Genomic DNA, 21,134 nt, shown 5'->3' on the forward strand with positions numbered 1-21,134 from the left:
CATTTCTTACGGCATTTCTTTGTTTTTCTATTTTCTGCTAAACACAAAATGTTATGAAAAGGTAGCTCCTGACACTGGAAGAAGCAGGTTAGGATAACAAGCAATTTGTGAGCCAGGTAGCATTTCGCTGTCTTGGGCTGTTTTCTCTGACAAGCTCTTCTTCCTGTTGAGCATACAGTATTGTGGTCCCGTACCATATTTTTACACAAATAATGCACTCCTTCTATGTTTGTTTGCCAACCTTGCCCTCCCCCTACAAGGCTGTTTTCATAAGCGCCACTACGCCAATTTTTTTTTTACATCAACAGGTAACAAAAAATCAGCATAGCGCGCTTATGAAAATACCACGCAGGGGGAGGGCTCCGTTGGCAAACAAATGTAGAAGGTGCATGTTATTTGCATAAAAACTGTGATCTTCACTGTCTAATATAGGTAAGGTTGTGTTGTTGTCTTTAGGTGCCATCGATTCAATTTTCGACTCATAGCAACCGTGTGTGACAGCATAGAACTGCCCTAGAGGGTTTTTAGGCTGTAATCTTTATAGGAGCCTTGATGGCACAGTGGTTAAAGTGCTTAGCTGCTAACCAAAAGATTGTCGGTTTGAACCTACCAGCTGCTCCTCAGGAGAAAGATTGGAAGTCTGCTTCCATAAAGATTTACAGCCTTGGGAACACTATGGGGCAGTTCTGCTCTGTCCTGTAGGGTCCCTATCAGTCAGAATCAACTGACGGCAGTGAGTGGGTAGGCAGAATCTTTACAGGAGCAGATTGCTAGGTCTTTCTCCCATGCAGCCACTGGTGGCTTTGAACCACCAACCTTTCGGTTAGTAGTCTGAGCATTTAACCGTTGTGCCACCAGGGCTCCTTAGTTAAGGTTATACTGATTCCCATACTCACATACCCAGAAAACAAGAATTCACCCACCCCTTCAGCCTCTCACATTCTTACTACCTATTTAGCTGGCATTCTATAACCAGCCTTTTAAAGAGTAAGTCACTGACCAAATCACACTCAGGTGTACCCCCCAGCCTACCATGTCCCAGTGGGAGTCTGTGGAGAATCAAAGCGAGACCCAGCACCAGCATTCTTTCTAACCAGCCTTGTGGCATAAACAATACTCACTGGGCTAAGGGACCGTCACATTACCCCCCAAATGCAGAAACCCAGGGTATAAAAGCAGTAGGCATGTACCTGGAATAGTGATGTTCCCTTTCCTCAAAGAGTAGACATTCGGGGTTAAAATAGCCTTGGGAATCATCTAGTCAAATCAGCTCCCCTCTGAAGCTTAGATTTTTCTCTACAGTCCTGGAGAAGTGTTTGTCCAGCATCCGCTTGAAAACCTCCAGCCCCCTGTTTTTTTGGACAGTTCTAATTATGACAAAAGGAGCCCTTGTGGAACAGTGGTTAAACACTTGGCTACTAACTGAAAGGTTGGTGGTTCGAACCCACCAGCTACTCCGAGGGAGAAAGATTTGGCAGTCTGCTTCCATAAAGATAACAGCCTTGGAAACCCTGCGGGGCAGTTCTACTCTGTCCTGTAGGGTCGCTATGAGTTGGAATTGACTCGACAGCAATGGGTTTGGTTTTGGTTTTAATTATCACATTCTTCCTTACACTGACTGAAAATATGTCCTTTTATGACTTCCCCTATTGGTACTAATTTTGTCTTTTGGGACACATGGAGCAAAATCCTGTCCCTCTGCTGTGTCTTTGACTTTAAACTTTAAAGATATTTTTTCCTGTTACATTTAGTATGCAGTGAATGCATGATTTAGATTTGTATTGAAATACATCTTTTCTGTGATTTGAAGAATTTATTAAAACATCCAAGTCAACTTGGGAGATATCTTAATTTGCAGTTTTAGTATTGAGGTTTCTCCTCTACCTGATCTTCCTAACAGATTGTCAGAAAAATGAAGTGATTGTATCATATCCTGAGATAAAATTGGGTGTTTGTGTCCTGTCCTAAGAAGAGATGTGATTCTTAAGGGAGATTGCATTTTTATTTCTCTTGAGAGCTTTGGTTCTCACCACCGTTCTCCCCTTGGCAGCTAAAGCCATTGATGGATACGTGAAGCCACAGATCAAGCAAGTGGTCCCTGAGTAAGTGTCCAGTGTCCAGGTCTGGTCTCCTCTGCCTCTTTCTCCTCCCCTGGCTTTCCTCACCCGACACGGCACGGACCGCTGTCCCACTGTTCCGCTGCCCCTCCCACCCACGGACCGCTGTCCCACTGTTCCGCTGCCCCTCCCACCCACGTGCCCATTGTTCCCAGGACACCTGGCTCTGCCTTGGGGAGGGAACTGGGCTTGGTCATGATATAACCAGTACCCAGGGCCAAGTGGGGCACTTTGTCCTACACCCCAAAAAAGATAACAAAGGCCCCTCTGAGCCCCCTCCTCACGTCGGCTCCTACCTGGACTCCCCCAGCCACTGAGGCTGCTCCGCTTCCTTCCACAGGTTTGTGAATGCATCTGCGGACTCTGTTGGGGGCAGCGCCACGTACATGGACCAGGCCCCGTCCCCAGCCGTGTGCGCCCAGGCTCCCTATAACATGTACCCACAGAAGTAGGTGGTGTTCTCGTGGGGGACTGCAGGGGAGGAACTGGGGACTTGGCCTCAGACTGGACCCTGGATGGCTGGTGGGCAAAGGAATCCGGAGCTCCTCTAGGCCCGAGCGCTTCATGTGCCCAGGTGCAGGGCGGGTGAGAACCAGCCAGAAGATACTGGTAGTTGGAGTGAGGTGATAGTTGGGCAGATGTCATCTGCTCCCCTCTCCCAAAATGGAGATATTTTGCTTGCTCTGTGTAAGGACCAGACGGGCTTTAGGCGTGCCTAGGCAGCCAGCATTAGGGGCAGGTCGAGGTGGGTAGTTTAATCTGAGTTGCTGTGTTCAACTAGCTACAAAGGACTGTCTACTCCCCTGTATTCAGATCAGAACTAGTTCTGGTCCCCTGAAGTCCCGGGCTGAGGGTCCAGCTGACTTAGGCCCCATACCTGGTGGTGGGTGGGGCTGGAGGTGGTCTCTGCAGCTTATCATTTCTCTCTGGACTCTGACAACATTCCCCCACCCTTCTGTCTCTCCTCTTTCCCTCCCAAGCCCTGACTCCGTCCTTGACACAGATGGGGATTTTGACCTGGACGACACCATGGACGTTGCACGGCGTGTGGAGGAGCTGTTGGGCCGACCAATGGACAGTCAGTGGATCCCCCACGCGCAGTCATGACCCCGTCTCTCCTTCTTCGGCTTCTCCATTCTCGCCAGAGGAACTACTCTTGTGGATGTTTTAATTCCATGAATCGCTTCTCTTTGGAAACAATACTCATAATGTGAAGTGTTAATACTAGTTGTGACTTTAGTGTTTCTGTGCATGGTGGCACCCGTGAAGGGAGTGTGAGAGAGAGAGAGAGTGTGTGTGTGTGTGTGTGTGTGTGTGTGTATGTGTATGTAAGTCTGCATGTGGTAGCATTTCTCCCCCTTGCTGTCCAGAGTTTAGCCGCAGCATTGGGGCCACAAACAGAGGCTGTGCTTGTTTTTACCTTGTGCAAAAAAAGCAGTCAGTTCCATGAACCCTGGAACTTGGACATGTGTCTTGAGGGTGGCTGAACTTTGAGATTTGGCTGGCCAAGTAAGAGAAGGACACAGGGAGGGGAAAGCACCTCCTCTCTGGTGAGAACTCGTCACTATGTCTGCTGAGCAATTGATATGTAAGGTGATTGTGCTTTTCCTCTGAAATTTACATAACTGCCTTTTGACAGAGAAAGCCCGTCCTCCTTCCCTCTCTCTGCCCTCACCCCCACTTTCCTGGGTAGGGATGGGGAAACGGGTGACAATCAAAGATTGTTGAGGCAAGGGAAGAAGTGACAGGTCTTCTGATGGGTGGTGGCTCTTTAAATGAATGACACTTAACACATTTTTGTCCTTCCTTCCCTCCTTCCTCTCTCTCCTTCTCTCTGTCCCTCCCTCTCTGTCTGTTGGTGGAATTACCACTCAGTCCCCATACCTGCACAAATGTGCAGACATGTTTAATGAAATAGAGGAAAGAAAAGAGGGTTGCATAATAGTTTATGGTGTTGCTGTCCTTTGTATTTTGGTCCAAGTGGCACACCAGCCCTGCTGCCAGGCACCAGCAGCAGAGCCTTGTTAGCCAGGAAGCTGCCGTTCCACCTGTCCACCCTTCCCCTGTGCTGACGGAGGCACAGTCCGGGCTTTCTTTAGGCTTGTTGGTAATGGAGTTTTGTAAGCGTCGAATGGTGTTTTTGTTTTCTAAATCAGGTCCTTTTTGTTCCCCCTTCCCACCCCAATTTGACATGAAAACGCTCTCTCTGTGTGTCAGGTCCTGTGCCGTGCCAGGTCACTTCATTTCCCGTCGCTGTTCGCACATAAGGTCTTGAGTGGGTGGCAGGAGTGTGGTCTGAGCCTAGGCCAGCTTGTTCAGGGTGGTGTTGCCCACCTGTTGCAGGGTGCTGGGTGTCAGGCCTTGGCTGTTGGGGGAAATGCAATCTTCACGCTTGCTGGGAAGTTTGATAAACTGCCAAAACAAAACCAAACAAAGCCTCAGCATAATTTTGTTCCACAATTTTTCCCGTACACTAGTAGGAAGGAATGGGTTATGGCAGGGCTATGGCAGGTGGGTGGGAAGAGGGGGTAAGCAGGTAGCTTACAGGTAAGGCCTACAAGGTAACCCCCAGCCCCCTCCAAAAGAAGGGCATGACCACACCCAGGAGAGTATAACCCTAAAAACCTTATTTTTATACATGTGAGTAAATAAGCAAATATTTTTTTTACAAAAATAACTTCTGAATTTATCAGTGTTTTGATGTTAAAGGAAAATATTCCTCTGTAGTAGATTATTTATTGGAAGATGACTTTTCCAAAGCTGCTGTTTGCCTTGGCTTGGTTTCATACACTGATATATTTTTCTATGCCAGGCAGGAGAATCTCTCCGCATCTGCAGAGTAGGCTTACCCATCCATGAATACCAGCATTGATGTAGGATGCTGCTCAGCCCCTTCCCTACGCCTCAAGACTTGGTTCAAATCCCAACCATGGGGATGGCGGTGTTGGGAAAAGATGAACAGGAACACCTGACTGCTCCAGGTGCCTGTCTGAAAGGGCCTTTACTGTCCCCTTCACTCAGAGAGGCTTCATCACCACCTGCCTCTGAGTGATAGCCCTCTGTGTTCTAGCAGCCCTGTTGGGGGGCATGGATTGACATACTTTCAGATTTGTGGTGAACTCAGCCCCAGGGGAGGCTGAGAGTGCAGCAGCCTGGACGTCCTGGGTGGTTCTGAGCTCACTCTAGTGTTTGCAGCTGGCAGTGGGGTTGTGGGGGAAGGGTATAGAAGAGAGTGGGAGTCCATGCTTGTATGGTTGCTGAGCTGTCCTCAGTTTTCCTGAGGGCTGTGCCTAAAGATGGAAGACATTGTAGCCGAAAGGTACGCTCGCTCTCTGCATTCTCTTTTCTTTCTTCTCCCCGTTCCTGCAAACCACAAGAAGAGGCAGTGGCAAGTCTTCACCACCTCAGCCTCTCGCCCGCTCCCAGACACACACAAAAGTCATAAAAATGTTTTAACTCAATGTGTGGAATGTGCAGGGCTTTGTAGAGGGTGGGGGGAGGCTAAAAGTGAATATAACTTAAAAAGAAAGTACACTTTTGATAATTTTTCTTTTTAAAACTTTGTGAAATTATTTCAGATACATATTTTAGTGTTGAGGCAGATTAGTATCTAGCTACCAAAAAAGTATTGTGTACAATTTGGAGCACTCACAAAATTGTGTATTTTATGTTACAATAAAGGTTTCCTCTGAAGGGACAATATTGAGTCTTGCTTTTTTATTTTTTACCATCAGGTGGAAAGGGAGGGTGGCTTTGATAGGAAGACGTTTGAAGTAATCAAACGTTGCAAATGGGAACTAGTTGGGAGTTGACTGCCCCAGAGGGCGTGTTGTCAGCCTTGATGGCCAGTAAGGGCATATCTTACCATCCTGCTCATATAATTTTTTTTTAAGTAATATTTTAATGTGTTTTTGGTGAGAGTTTACGCAGCAGATCAGGTTCCTATTTAGCAATTTCTACACAAACTATTCAGTGACATTGGTTACATTTTTCATAATGGGTCAACATTCTCATTAATTCCATTCTGGTTGTTCCATTCATGTAGTATTTTGAAAATCAGAATTGTATTTTTTTTCTCTCCTAGCCTCCGGACATTCTTCCTATTAGAAAGCCCATCCTTAAAATTCAGCACATTTAGACTGCCTACCTGAGCCAAGCATTGTGTGTAGGACATAAAATAGTTCCTGCCCTCAAGAGGCTTACAGTCAAGGAAAGGCAGATCACACAACCAATTATGGCAGTATGTTAACTAATACTACAGTAAAGGTATCTCAAGTTCACTGTAGAATGCAAAAGAACATAAAGGAGGGTCACCAAACAGCTGGAACTGACAGAGAATTGCTGGTAGCAGACGCACCTTATAAGAAATACTAAAGAAAGTTCTTCAAACTAAAAGCAACTGACCCCATGACCCCAGATAGTAATTCAAATCCATGCACAAAAAAAAAAAAAAAGCTCTGGTAAAGGTAACTATATAATTATAAAAGACAACATCTATGCATATTTCTTCTCTTAAATGATTTAAAAAGCAGTTGTATAAAACTATATGCATATAATGTATTATTGGGCCTGTAATATGTAGAAATGTAATATATTTGTCAATAACAGCACAAAGGAGGTGGATGGGAGCAAAGCTGTACTGAGCTAAGGAAATGACTCCAGATAGTAACTCAAGTCCACAGGAACAAATAAAAAGAACTAGAAATGATAAATAAGAAAGCTAATATAACAAAAACTACAAATACGTACTTGCTCTCCTTCTCTCAGCGTCTTTAAAAGATATAAAATTATATAAAGTAATTATAACTGTACTTTTGGGTCTATAACATTTATGAATGTAATATTTATAATAATACCACAAAATGGAAGAAAGAAGAATACATCTGTATAGGAGCAGCATTTCTGTATCTCACTGGAATTAACCAAAAACCAAATCCATCGCCGTCGAGTCATTCCAACTCATAGCGACCCTGTAGGACAGAGTAGAACTGCTCCATAGGGTTTCCAAGGCTGTAATCTTTACAGAAGCAGACTGCCACATCTTTCTCCTGCAGAGCAGCTGGTGGGTTCGAACCACTGACCTTTTGGTTAGCAACCGAGCACTTACTATAAATCTGATGTTGATTCTGATAAGATGAATATGATAAACCCTAAATCAACCACTAAAGAAATAACTAAATATATATATATTGAAGTAAATCATTAAAGAAATTAAACTGCTACATTAGAATATATTCACGTAATGCAAAAGACTGCAGTAATGTAGCAATAGGGGAACATGAAAGATATGAGACATTAAGAAAACAAAAAGTAAAATGGCAGACATAAACCCAGCTATATTAATAATAACACTGTATGTGAATGGATTAAACAATCAAAAGGCAAAGATTATAAAACTGGATTTTAAAAAAAAGATCCAATTATATGTTGTCTATAGGAAACACACTTTAGATTCACAGATACAAATAGATTGGAAGTAAAATGATGGAAAAAGTTATGTCATGCAAACAGCAAGCACAGAATAGGAGAAAATATTTGCAAATTATATGTCTGATAAAGGACTTACAACTAAAATATATAAAGAACTCTTACAACTTAATAATAAAAAGATACCCAATTTTAAAATGGGCCAAGAATCTGAATAGACATTTCTCCGAAGAAGATATACAAATGGCTAATAAGCACATGTAAAGATACTCGACATCATTAATCATCTGAGAAGTGCAAACTGAAATTACAATGAAATACTACTTCACACCCTCTAGGATGGCTATAATAAAAAGTCAGATAATGACAAGTGTTGGTGAGGATGTGGAGAAACTGAAACCCTCATACATTTCTGGTGAGAACGTAAAATGGTGCAGACACTTTGGAAAACAGTTGGGCAATTCCTCGATTAAACATAGAGTACTGTATGACCCAGCAATTCCACTCCTAGGTATCTACCCAAGAGAAATGAAAACGTATGTCCACAGAAAAACTTGTACACAATGTTCATAGCAGCATTATATATAATGGCCAAAAAGTAGAAACAACCCAAATGTCCAAACTTTTGATGAATGGATAAACAAAATATGGTATATTCATACAATGAAATATTATTTGGCAATGAAAAGGAATGAAGTACTGACACATGCTACATCATGGAAGAACCTTGAAAACATTATGCTAAGTGAAAGAAGCCAACCAAAAAGACCATATATGATTCCATTTATATGAAATATCGAGAAGAGCTACAGAGACAGAAAGTAGATTTGTGGTCGCTTAGGGCTGGGCAGATAGAGAGGTGACAGTTAAAGGGTACACGGTTTCTTTTGAGATGATGAAAATCTAAAATCGGCTCTGGTGTCTGTTGAACGTATCTGGGAATATATTAAAAACCATTTAATTATACACTTTAAATGGGTGAATTGAATGGTGTATGAATTACATCTCAATAAAGCTATTTTTTTAAAAAAGTAGTTAATTGGTATAATACTGTTTTTAAAGTTTCTGTTCTACCTCCCAGTTTGGTGAGTATTGCCTGGGGTCTTAAAAGCTTGCAAGTGGCCATCCAAAATGCAACAATAGGTCTCTATTGGCCTGTAGCAACAGAGGAAGAAGGAAACCCAAGAATCAGAGAAGCAATTGGACTGCAGGACTAATAACCTCCATGAACCTCTGCTTCCCCTAACATGAGACCAGAAAAACTGGATGGTGCCCAGCTACCACTACCAAATGTTTCAGTCGGGGACACAACAGATGGATCCTGATAGAAAGGGGCAATATGTGGAACAGAACTTCAAATTCCCAAAGAATCCAGACATACTGGACCCCTTGAGGCTGGACGAACCCCCGAGACTATTGCCCTGGAATACCCTTCAACTCTTGAAATGAAACTATCCCTGAAGCCATCTTTAAACAAACAAAAAACAGTTCAACTCAAAAAGTAAAGAATATCATCCTTGAGTATTGCACTTTAAAAAAAAATTATCTTTGTGAGACCAAAGGGACAGCAGTAACTTTAAAGCATAGATGAGAAGGTTAGGGGGCAGTGGTCTAAATTAATGGGGGTGAAACACCAGAGCAGAAATAACAAGGATGTTGACACAACGTGAAGAATGTAACTAATGTCGCTGAACAATATGTGTAGAAATTGTTAAATGGGAGCATATTTTGATGTGTATATTTTCACCAAAAATTAAATTCAGTATTTTTAAAAACAAATGTAAGATCTCAGAAGTTAAAAAAAAAAAAAAAAAAAGCGCAAGTGAGGTGGGCAGCCAGATAGTGAGCTTCAACCATGTTCCAAGAGACTCAGCTGTGAAGAGAAAAAGAAACACTGCAAGACCTAGAAGGGAAGGAGCAGTTAAGGTCGTTTTGTTTTTTGAGAGCCTGAGTCAAGAGCAAGGAGCCCTGGTGGCACAGTGGTTAAGAGCTCGGCGGCTAATCAAAAGGTCAGTGGTTCCAACAGGAGCTCCACAGAAGATATGGCAGTCTGCTTCCTAAAGATCACAGCCTTGGAAACCCTATGGGGCAGTTCTACTCTGTCCTGTAGGGTCCTATGAATCAGAATCAACTCAACAGCAACAGGTTTTGGTTTGGGTCAAGAGCACAGGTAGACGGAGGGCCTAACCACGGACAGCAGGAGAACCTCATCCTAGAGCAGAGCTTCCCAAACTTGACTGTGTTTACCAATCCTGGGGCTCATGTTAAAACAGATTCTGAGTCAGCAGGTCTGGGGCGGGGCCTGAGACTGCATTTCTAATAAGCTCCCAGGTGAAGCTGAGTGCTGGTCTGTGAACCACATTTGAGTACAAGGTCCTATGAGACTTTATTTGGGGGTGGGGATGGGAAATCATTGGGCTTTAGGAAGTTGAGGAATTTTCCATCTGGTGGTTGCTGTTTTCTCTGGGTGCTAAAAATTCTGGGACGAAGAGTGCAACAGAGAAGGGGCAAGATGGGTCTGGGGAAGGCTTGGATTAGCAGCTGGAGGGAAACGGAACAGGAAGCTGAATGGGACACTCGCTCCTCCCTTATCCTCAATCTTTTCCTCTGACACTCTCTTGCTTCCCCACTCAGTAGCTGCACACCTGTTTCAGCCCTGGGCTCAGAGGTAATGATGGCATTCGAATATCTTCCTGCCGTCATCAAGTTCAAGCTAGGTTCTGAAACTTGAACCTGCTCCAGAGTAAGATGTGCTTCACTCCCAGTTAAAGCTGTTTAATGGAGCCTTTTCCATATGCTGCTTTCTTTGAGGACCACGCCCCTCTGACCCTAACTTCCTCCATCTGCCAGCCTGGGCCAGCACATCCTCCCTTAGGCAGCCTGTCCCTTTAAGAGCACACCCAGCCCCTCCCCCGCAGGCGCCGGATTTCCCTGTTGGGCCCAGCCCTTTAAAGCCAACTCTCCTGCTTTCTGGCCGGATGTGTCCTGAGACCCGAGACGCCGAGGGGCCCTGGGTGCTGGCAGTTGGCAGAAGTGGGCTGTGACAGGTGCACGCAGGGCTCAGGAGGGACATGGAGCTGGGACTGGGTAGATCCCGCGAGAAAGCAGAGCCACCTGGGAGTGGGCAAGAGATGTCATTTGTTGAGCAGTGGCTCTCTGCCAGGCTCTGTGCCAAGCCCTCTCCGTACACTATCTCACAACCTTCTGAGGGAGGTATGATTATGCCCATTTTACAGATAAAGAAATGGAGCCCCAAGCAGTTAGCTGAATTACCTGAGGCCAGACTAGCAAGTGGCAGAGCCAGGATCTGAACTCAGGTCAGTGTGACATTCTCCAGTCTTGATGTTCTCTCCTCCGCATCACCTGCTTGGCCGAGGCTTGGCTTCTTCCCAAACTTCATCTGTCCTTGGTCTTAGTAGGTGTGGAAGTGTGGGGAAGAAATGGGCTACCCCCTCATCCCCTCAATACCAGTACTCAGGCCCCTTCCTCTTGCAGGAGCTGCTTGAAGATGCTGGTCCCCCTCTTGCTGCTGCTGCTGCTCCTGCTGCTGCCATTGGCCTTGCTCAGGCAGCCACGATCCCAGGATGCCAGCCTATGCTGGCTTGCCAGGCTCCAGCACCGTGTGGCATGGGGGGCCCTGGGCTGGGCAGCCGCTTGGCAGCAGCGGAGACTGGAGCAGAGCACACGACACATGGGCCAGAGCCAGCAGCAGGCCCTGAGGTGGTGTCTGCAGGGAGCCCAGCGCCCCCACTGCCCACTCAGGGGGAGCACAGGTGTGTCTCCAGGGTCTGGGGAGGAAGCCCAGAGTGAAGCAACCCCACAGGACAGACAGATTCAGAACATGAGGAGCCCGCACGCGTGCATGCACACACACACGGACGCGCACACACACACACATGCAGAGGGGCCTGATCCAGAGCCCATACCCAGGCCCAGGACTAAACCTCTTGTCCAAAATGAATTTTCCTATCGTGGGGCCTTATGGCCCCCACCCCAAGGTCTATCCTGGGTTTCTTCCCCAAGGGTCTCATCAGTCTTACCTGACTCTCCTGGGGAATTCTGTGGCTTCATGAGGAGTTTCTGATGTCTTTGGTGCCACAGATACAAGCACCTTCCGGAATCAACTCCCTCTGACCAAGATCAGCCAGGCCCAGGAGGAAGAGAGTGGGGAGCAGCTTACGCCCCCTACCTCAAACCAGTACCATGGCGAGGCCTTTCTGCAGGTAAACTGGGAAGGCTAGAGCACAGACCCACCGGAGACCCCCACCTGCAGCCAAACCTTCCCCTTAGGGCAGGCAAAGAACCCCCAAACTGGGAGGCCTGGGTCTGGCCCAGGACCAACACCCTCTTTCTGTCTTCTTCCAGGCCACCTTGCTGGGCCTGGCAGCCCTCAAAAAGGCCTACCCAGAGGTGGTATCTCCCGGAAGCACTGCTCGTGTGACCCCTACCTCCCCCTGGCCCAGCCCCCTCCCCTGGCCTGGGCATGCCCTGGGCCAGGCTAGTCCCCCTGGCGCCAGGGACCCTGGGGCCCTGCTGCTAGAGGCACTGAGGTGCCCTGGGCTGAGGGGACTGGAGGCCGGGACTGCGGCTGAACTGATGGACGTCTTCTCTGGCCTGGAGGCCGATGGTGAAGAGCTGGCTGAGGCAGTAGCTACAGGGAACCCAGGAGCGCCTCTCCCCAGACGGGCAGCTGAGCTGCGGGAGGCCCTGGAGCAGGGACCCCGAGGACTGGCCCTTCGACTCTGGCCAAAGCTGCAGGTGGTGGTGACTCTGGACTCAGGAGGTCAGACCGAGGCTGTGGCTGCCCTGGGGGCCTTATGGTGCCAAGGGCTAGCCTTCTTCTCACCTGCTTATGCTGCCTCTGGAGGTCAGCAGGGCTCAAGGGGAGTGAGCTGGGGACAGGGGCAGAGGTCACATAGTTACAGCTAGCTGCCATGTAAGGAACCCAACATAATTGTCTCATTTAATCCTTTCCAAGACCCTGTGTGGTGGGAATTAGCAGCTCCATTTTACAAATGGAGAAACAGGTTCAGAGAGGTTAAGAGACTTGCAAAACTCACACAGCACCAGGATTTAACCCCAGGTCTGCTACTCTAGAACCATGACACTCCGCCACTTGCCATCTAGGGCCTAAGAGCCTGGGGAGGCCAGGAAGGATGGGGTGGAAGGGCAGCAGTGGGATCAGATGCTCAGAAGAGTGGGGCCCAGGGTCCAGGGTGAGGGGTGATGATGAGGTGGCTGCTTGCTCCCCCCAGGGGTGGTGGGCCTGAACCTGTGGCCAGAGCAGCCCCGTGGGCTCTACCTTCTGCCCCCCGGGGCTCCCTTCATTGAGCTGCTCCCAGTCAACGAGGGGGCCCAGGAGGAGGCTGCTTCCACCCTCCTGTTGGCCGAGGCCCAGAAGGACATGGAGTATGAGCTGGTGCTGACTGACCATACCAGGCTTACCAGGTGACTACCTGCACACCCCAGGCCTCCGGGACCCTTTGAGGGGTCTGGGGCATGAATTAACGGGCCCTTGGGCCTGACCTCACCCTCATTCCCATCCTATCAGGTGCCAGCTGGGCGATGTGGTCCAGGTGGTTGGTGCCTACAACCAGTGTCCAGTTGTCAGATTTGTCTGCAGGTAGGTAACCCCCCAGGGGTCTGAGAGGCCATCCTCATGCCCTGGGCTCCACTGCCTCCCCTTCCTTCTCCCAGGCTGGGCCAGGCCCTGAGCGTGCGTGGGGAAGATATTGGTGAGGACGTGTTCTCTGAGGCTCTGGGCCGGGCAGTGGGGCAATGGCCGGGGGCCAAGCTGTTGGACCATGTCTGTGTAGAGAGCAGCATTCTGGGTAAGCTTCTTCACTGGGCTCCTGCCTCCCATTTTTGCATTGGCTCTCCCCCAGCAGATATCCATCCTGCTGGGAGATCTCTAGGAAGGAGATAAAACTCAGCCTCTCTTGCTGCTCCTAACAAAAGTCCTTCCTTATGTCTAACTCCCATCCCTCCTGCTGCAGTTTCCACCTATTTTCTTTCCTGACCTGACTTATGTTTAGAATTAGACTCTAGGTTCCTCTCTATTTTACCCCACTCCCCGCCAGGAAACTCTTTTTGTTCCCATGAACCTCAGAGTAGGGAAGAATAGATGAGGGTAGAGGGCATTGGCCTTGGAAGCAACCTCATTCACAAGAAGTGTGTACGCATACGGGGTCTGTCCACAGATTCTTCAGAGGGCTCTGCGCCCCACTATGAGGTGTTTGTGGAGCTGAGGGGGCTGAGGAACCTGTCGGAGGAAAATCGAGACAAGGTAAATAAGACGAGGGATGGGGTCTGACTGCATATCCCCTTTACTCTGTATACCCCCAAGGTGCTGTGGGGCAGGGGAGTGATGGGGAAGTGAGGGGCAGGGGAGGAGACCCTCCCTTGGGGCTCTGGAGAGAGAAGGATGAGTCCCTCATACACACACACACACACACTCTCACACAGAGCCTCACTCCAGCCCTTCTGCTTCCAGCTTGACCACTGTCTTCAGGAAGCCTCTCCTCATTACAAGTCTCTGCGGTTCCGGGGCAGCGTGGGCCCTGCCAGAGTCCACCTCGTGGGACATGGGGCCTTCAGAGCACTCCGGGCAGCCCTCGCTGCCTCGCCCTCCTCCCCCTTCCCTCCTGAGATGCCCCGGGTCCTTAGACACAGACACCTGGCCCAGTTCCTGCAGAGGAGGGTGGTGTCCTGAGCCAGGCCTACCCACTGCCCGTCTCCCCTCAGAAGCCGCATCGCTCTTTCCTCTGGGGCCTCTCCGGATGGGGCAGTGGAAGGAGCTCTTGGCTGGGCTCTCTGACTCTGAGTCACCTGACAGTTACCCATCAGAGCCACTGGGCCTGAGGGAGGCCTAACCTAGTTGGGCAGTTCTGAGGCATAGGCTTTGGGGTGGAGCAGATGCCAGCAGTACCCTGCTCATATTCCCCTCAGCCCACCGGGTAGACACTACTAGGGAGTTCCCACGCACACTGTGGCTTCCTATGTCTCTCAGCCTGAGGGTGTTCTCTGGCCACAGTTGTGGGCTTGGCCAGTGCACTGGGCCGACTGGAGGTGTTAGGCAGTTGACGCCCCCAGAAGTAGCCCTCAGTCAGTAAGGAAAGGGAGCTGGTGAATAAAGACTCTTAATGGGACAATTCTGAAGTATATTCTATGTGGTCTCTTAGAGGGTCCCCAGCAGACACGAGCCCCAGTTGCCCAGGGCAGTAACCCACTCACTAATACACTCTTCACTGGTTTCCTCCCTTCCCTGTCTCACTTCCCTACTCTCTCACTGTGTTTCCTCCCTTCTCTGTCTCACTTCCCTACTCTCTCACTGTGTTTCCTGGGATTACCTCCCAAATAAACCTCTTGCACCCAGATTCTTGACTCAGGGTCTGCTTTTGGGGAAACTGTGTAGTGGTCCCATTTGCTCCGCTCCTACCCCGACCTGGGCTCTCCCTGCCCAAGCCCAGCCATTCCCCTTTCACCCTCGGGCTCCAGGGCTTCCCCCCTGCCACGCCACTCCCTGCTCTGGGATGCATTAGGCCCAAGTGTGTGTGCTCAGGAGCTCTCAGGGACCCCTACCATGGCCTAGGCCAACCCACACACACAGTCACCTCCTGCCTCCCGCCACTCCAAGCTTTACCTCAATGTGGAGGGACTGCTCCCCAATTTAACCTACCTTGGCTTAGCACTGGTCCCTTTCCTGGCCCAATGCGCACAAATCACATCCACGGTGGGAAGGTGGCTATACTTCAAATCATAAAATTATCACCACCGAAACCATCTGGGTTAACTATCCACTTGACCAATGGGGACACTAAGCCTCGTTGGTGAGGCTTATCCAAGACCCCACAGCTCCTCCTCATTAAAGGCAGCACCCACTCCTGATTCGTTTCCAAGCCTCGGATTCTGCCTCTGAATTGCTTCTTGAGTCCATGCCCCTACATCTAGGCCCTTGCTCCCACTCACCCAGCCCATGACCTCTTCCTGGTAAAACCCTCCCATGGCTCCCCGTTGCCCACAGGATCAAGACTGAATCAGCTGGACCTATGGGACCCCCTGACTCTGGCCCTCACCTACCTCTCCAGTCACCTCTCTCCCCTTTCCTTGGGAGGAACCCTCGATTATGAGGAGCACACCCTGCCACCATGAGCTAAGCACTGTCATGCCTCCCTGCCTTTGCTCAAGTTGCCCTTTTTGTGGAATGCCTTCTCCCCATCCTCTGCTGTTAGCTGCCATTGAGTCAGCCCCCGACTCATGACAATCCCATATACAACTGAAAGAAATGCTGTCTGGTCCTGCATGCCATCCCTGTGATTGACTGTGGATTGGAATGTTGTGATCCATAGAGTTTTCATTGGCTGATTTTTGGAAATAGATGGGCAGGCTTTCTTCCTAGTTTTTCTTATCGTGGAAGCTCCAGTGAAACCTGTTCAGCATCACAGCAACACGTAAGCCTCCACAGACCGACAAGTAGTGGCTGTGTACGAGTTGCATTGGCTGGGAATCAAACCCAGGTCTCCTGCACAGAGGGTGAGAATTATACCACCGAATCACCACTGCTCCCATCCTCCCCACCTTATCTGATGGAATATGTGATGGAAATCTACTTTTCATGCAAGGCTTTTGAGGATCTGCCCACCTAAGGCATAAGTGATTGGCTCAACTTCCCTGCACGTGTCTGCGTATATCGGTCCTTTCCTCCACTGAACTGATATTATGCCCAGGTCGCCTCCCCACCTGGACTTGTGAACTCCTTGACAGCTGGGGCCATGTCTTATTCACCACTGTCGCTCTAGCGCCCACTGCAAGGTCTGGTCCACAGCAGCTGCTCCATAAGCGGTGCCCTGAATAAGAGAAACTGGGGCCTTGAGATGGCTCACTCTCTCCTGACAGTGGCGTGGGACTCCCAGGCAGCCTGGCCCAGGAAGAAAGCTGGGAAGTGGAAAGATAACACCAGGTTCGGTTTCCTCCCCTCCCACTGCCCAGGTTGGGATTTCAAGGTTTTCCATCTTGGAGGTTGGTGAAAGGGGCAGAAGGGAAGAACTGGAGGTGGGGGCAGCTTAGGAACCTTTTCCATGGAAGAAGGCGGCCCTTGGGCAGACCTCAGGGGCAGCGACAAGGAGCAGTAAGGGAGTGGCCTGCTGCCTGGCCATCCTCCTCCCTCCTTGCCCTCCCACGTGTGGACAGTGGTCTTACAACTGCCTCTTCTCCTGCCCCTAATTAGCAGCTGCCCCCACCACCACATTGTCCCAGGCCAGCGCCCCAGCCAAGGCTGCTTTTGTGCTCCCAGATTCCTGGGTACAAGGTGGCCTCGTTAGTGCCCGGAGACCGCCCCATCTCCAGGGAGCAAGCAGACAGATGAGGGGGGCATCAGGGGGCCCCGTGATCCAACTCCTAATTGCGAATGCCTCAGCGGCCATTCCTTGGGCCCAGCCTGGAGACGGCCCCCCTGTGGGAGGCTAATCTTAGCCTTGCCTTTGTCTGGCCCCAGAATGGACGCAAGTGCCCATCTCTCCCCCGCCATCTCAGAGCACTATAAACCCCAGGCCACTGGTAGCAGATCACAGTCGACGGCTTCAAGGTTCCTGGCTATTTGGACCACCGCAGACACCACCTTTCCCAGCTAACCCCACCCTGAGCTCCAGACACCATGAGCACTCCCTCTGCAAAGGTAAAGACCCAGGGACCCAGGGGTGTCTCATCATTCCCAGGAGGCAATGAGGGGATTGCTCGGGAGCTGGGAGTAAGCCCAGAGGTGGCTCTGCTCCAGGCCTTTTCCTCTCTGGGCTCTGAGGCAGGGCACTGGGTAGCCTTGGCCGTGAATCTGCCTTGGCTAACGTGGAGTCCCACCCCGTTCTCCAAAGAGCTCATGTTTATTGAACACTTACCCTGACTCAGGTGCTAGGTTTGCACATGGCATCTCATTTTATCCCCCAAACAGCTCTGTGTAGTAGGAATTCTTTAATACTCAGGTTACAGGAGAGAAATCGTGCCTCCTGAGAGAGCAGGAAACTGGTCGAAAGGCACAGAGTTCAGTTTCCACTGCAAGGAAGGCGCCCACAAGACAACAGCTTGGAGTCCTGCCTGTCCCTGATTTCCACTTGTTTGCCTGGTGTGGGGAGCAGGCTGCTCTGTATTTCTAAGCCATGATGGGGGGAAACTAAATAGGGCCTATGTTTTCCCTGAGCTTACAAACTTCTGTGTAGACAGTCTCAGACAAGCCTGTTCCCAGGTGGAATGTACAGGGCTCTAACGGGGGTACAATGGACTAAAGGTACCCAGAGGAGGGAGGGATTCACTCTGCCCAGGGGGTCTCAAAGGGCTTCCTGGAGAAGATGCTATGCTAGGCCTGGAAGGATGAGCAGGTAAAGGAGCCAGGTATGGGCCCTCCTTCAACAGATCCTTTAGACACAAAGACGGGCGTGAGCAAGGGCCCAGACGCTGAAAGGAGCGCGGGCCAGGAGGGGGCGCTGAGCCGGCAGGGCAGGGCGTGGGCGTGGGGATTGGTGGCTGGCGCGGCAGGAAGGTCCCCAGCGCCCTGTCTCCCGCCTTCCTAGGTCTCCTGGGCTGCCATAACGCTGCTGCTGCTGCTATTGCTGCCACCAGCGCTGCTCTCCCCTGGGGCGGCCGCGCAGCCCCTGCCCGACTGCTGCCGCCAGAAGACGTGCTCCTGCCGACTCTACGAGCTACTGCACGGCGCGGGCAATCACGCGGCCGGCATCCTGACGCTGGGGAAGCGGCTGCCGGGGCCCCCAGGCCTCCAGGGCCGGCTACAGCGCCTCCTGCAGGCCAGCGGCAACCACGCGGCCGGCATCCTGACCATGGGCCGCCGCGCAGGCGCAGAGCCCGCGCCGCGCCCCTGTCCCGGGCGCAGTTGTTCCACCGCAGCTGCCACGGCCGCTGTGCCGGGGGGACAGTCCCCGCTCTGAGCTCTTGCTCGGGCCCTGTTCTGGCCCTGCTCTCTTCCTCCGCCCGCCAGGGTGTCAGCCCCCAGAAAAACGCAATAAAGACGAGTCTCCGTTAGTGTGGCCGGTCTCTGTTCTTGTGTGGTCGCGCCTCGCCCTCCAGGGGGCGTGAGAGCGCCTTGAGTACTGTAAAGAGCGAGAGGGCCAGGTAGGCCGCTTCTGGGGCACTGGGCTCAGCTTGTGCGTGGTTGAATCCGAAACACACTTAGATGGGGAGTTCTCAGTGCAAGGAATCGGGCAAAGCCCTGGGATTTGAGCGAGCTTGGAGTAAAGGATGCAGGACAGATACGTCCCTCAGTGCTCTACTAGTCTATCTGTGCCGAGCCTTTACCAAGAGACGCACCAGAGGGGACGAAGAGCAAGGACAGCTGCACAGAGGAGCAGAATTCGGCTGGGAAGGGGTGGGAGTCGAGCCTGCAGAAAAGACAGAGAATATGGGGTTCAACAGTGAATCATCCAGAGTGGCTGCGGTGGGGGTGTAGCGAGCAGTGAGACGTGCAGCCCGGATTGTGAAGGGCGTCACAAATCATCAGGCTTTACGCTTTATTCTACAGGTAAGAGCCATGGAAGTTCATAAGCAGAGGCAGGGCCCGATTTTCCTGCAACTCTAGCCTAAGACCTCGAAAAGTAGAGTCACAGAAAGAAGTGGCACATGTCAGCAAACTAATGTCCCAGATGATGCCCAGATCAGAACCTTGGGGTGAGGTGGGGAGCACTGGCCAACACTCTCCGGGCCCATCTTCTCACTGTCACTGGCTTTAGCTGTTTTGTCCTGGGAAGCAGCCACCCTATGCCACCTCAGCCATCCTAGTAACTTTCTGCTTACAGTGAGAAAGTTCTATGTCTGGTCTCACCCGGGTACTTCTTGCTGCTGCACTGGTTCCCTCCTGGAGAAGACAGAGATCAAAGTCCACCTGTGCACCCTTGGAGATTTGCAAACTGTGACTCTGCCCACCTCAAAGGTATCTTTCTCAGCCCCAGACTCTTCCACTTGAAGGACAGCAGAGGGAAGGAGGATTAAATCAAAACAGTAGGAGGAGAGAGAGCAGAGAAGCACTTGCTCTCCAAGACATTTATTTTGTACCAAAGACATGCATTATGCTATTAAATTCTCACAATAACTGCATGAGTTAAGAATTACTAGCTCCATTTTTGCTACAGTATGCATGGAGCTTGAAGATATTATGCTGAGTGAAAGAAATAAGCCAATCACAAAAGGGCATATATTGTATGACCTCACTTACATAAAAAGACAAGAAAAGGCAAATGTACAGAGACCAAAGTTCATTAGCAATTACAGGGGTGAGAGGGAAGGGGAAAAGGAAGGTTAATGGTGATGGAAAAATTACACTCATTAAGGGTAGGGTTGCACAGCCAATTATTGTAATTGCTGTCAATATGTTGTACACCTGTAAAAAGTTGAAATGGCAGAAGCTGTGTGATAGATACATTTACAACAATGACCAAAAAAAAAAAAAAAAAAAAACAGAGTAGCTGCTGAGGCTGCTTATATACAACAACCAAACACCTCATGGGGTTTAGTTCCTTGGTTTGGAAGTATAGGCTCATGGTTTCATGGGCCATCCCAGTTAACTGGCCTAACAAAATGTTTAGTGCTTCTGTTCTGCCTGCTAGTTCACACAGCGATTGGTCTGTATTCACCTGGAACAACAGAGGAAGAAGGAGTGTCAGGAACAGGAGGAGGTTATGGAATGTGTGGCTAATTGTCTGCATGAACAATTGCCTCCTTTGCCATGAGACCAAAAAAACTGGGTGGTCCCCGGCTACCATTACTGAACATTTTAATCAAAGATTCATTAGAAGAATCCTGACCAATCCCTGAGGCTGGGGGCTAGGGACCATGGTCTCGGGGGACTTCTAGCTCAATTGGCATAACTTAATTTATAAGGAAAATGTTCTACATTCTACTTTGGTGAGTAGTATGTGGGGTCTTAAAAGCTTGTGAGCAGCCATCTAAGATACTCCACTGATCTCACCCCTGTATGGAGCCAGGGAAAATGAAGAAAACCAAAGACACAAGGGAAAGATTAGTCCAAAGGATTACTGGACTGCAACTACCACAGCCTCCACCAGACTGAGTCCAGCACAACTACATGGTGCCTGGCTACCACCACCAACTGCTCTGACAGGGATCACAATGGAGGGTCCCAGAAAGAGCTGGAGAAAAAGGTGAAACAAAATTCTAACTCACAAAAAAAGACCAGACTTACTGGTTTGACAGAGACTGGAGAAACCCTGAGAGTATGGCCCCTGTACACCCTTTTTCTTTTCCCCATACAAAAATTTATACATACATTGTTATGTGACTCTAATTGCTCTACCCATACTGTGACAGCACACTCCTCCTTTCTACCCCTGATTCCCCATGTCCATTCAACCAGCTCTTAACCCTCTCTGCCTTCCCATCTCACTTCCAGACAGAAGCTACCTCTTGTATCTTGTATCTACTTGAGCTAAGAGGCACACTCCTCACGAGTATCACTTTATGTCCCACAGTCCAGTCCAATACCTGTCTGAAGAGTTGGCCTCGGAAATTGTTTTAGTTCTGGGCTGATAGAGAATTCAGGGACCATGCTTTCTGGGGTTCCTCCAGTCTCAGTCA

The 21,134-nt window shown here is 49.7% G+C and overlaps 3 protein-coding genes across 3 annotated transcripts in view; all 3 read left to right on the forward strand.

The window, feature by feature from the left end:
* The window catches only part of LOC101354148 (signal transducer and activator of transcription 5B), a 57,909-nt gene extending 53,882 nt beyond the window's left edge, over nucleotides 1–4,027 (forward strand). Inside the window, exons 12-14 of the mRNA XM_023725264.1 lie at nucleotides 2,051–2,102; nucleotides 2,458–2,565; nucleotides 3,098–4,027. Coding sequence (XP_023581032.1) covers nucleotides 2,051–2,102; nucleotides 2,458–2,565; nucleotides 3,098–3,224 — 287 coding nt within the window. The 3' untranslated portion in view covers nucleotides 3,225–4,027. The remainder of the gene's footprint in view (nucleotides 1–2,050; nucleotides 2,103–2,457; nucleotides 2,566–3,097) is intronic.
* A 6,482-nt stretch (nucleotides 4,028–10,509) lies between these two features.
* On the forward strand, nucleotides 10,510–14,893 carry GHDC (GH3 domain containing). Its single transcript, XM_004390304.2, has 10 exons — nucleotides 10,510–10,591; nucleotides 10,781–10,861; nucleotides 11,040–11,317; nucleotides 11,646–11,767; nucleotides 11,910–12,411; nucleotides 12,800–12,992; nucleotides 13,096–13,167; nucleotides 13,242–13,375; nucleotides 13,745–13,830; nucleotides 14,038–14,893. Exons 3-10 carry the CDS (start codon nucleotides 11,053–11,055, stop codon nucleotides 14,254–14,256), a joined length of 1,593 nt encoding a protein of 530 aa, XP_004390361.1. The 5' UTR covers nucleotides 10,510–10,591; nucleotides 10,781–10,861; nucleotides 11,040–11,052; the 3' UTR covers nucleotides 14,257–14,893.
* A 2,303-nt stretch (nucleotides 14,894–17,196) lies between these two features.
* On the forward strand, nucleotides 17,197–18,475 carry HCRT (hypocretin neuropeptide precursor). The gene is made up of 2 exons (XM_004390345.1): nucleotides 17,197–17,217; nucleotides 18,104–18,475. Exons 1-2 carry the CDS (start codon nucleotides 17,197–17,199, stop codon nucleotides 18,473–18,475), a joined length of 393 nt encoding a protein of 130 aa, XP_004390402.1.
* Nucleotides 18,476–21,134: the final 2,659 nt, after the last annotated feature.

The sequence above is a fragment of the Trichechus manatus genome, unplaced genomic scaffold (assembly GCF_000243295.1).
Source record: "Trichechus manatus latirostris isolate Lorelei unplaced genomic scaffold, TriManLat1.0 scaffold00294, whole genome shotgun sequence".
NCBI lineage: Eukaryota > Metazoa > Chordata > Mammalia > Sirenia > Trichechidae > Trichechus > Trichechus manatus.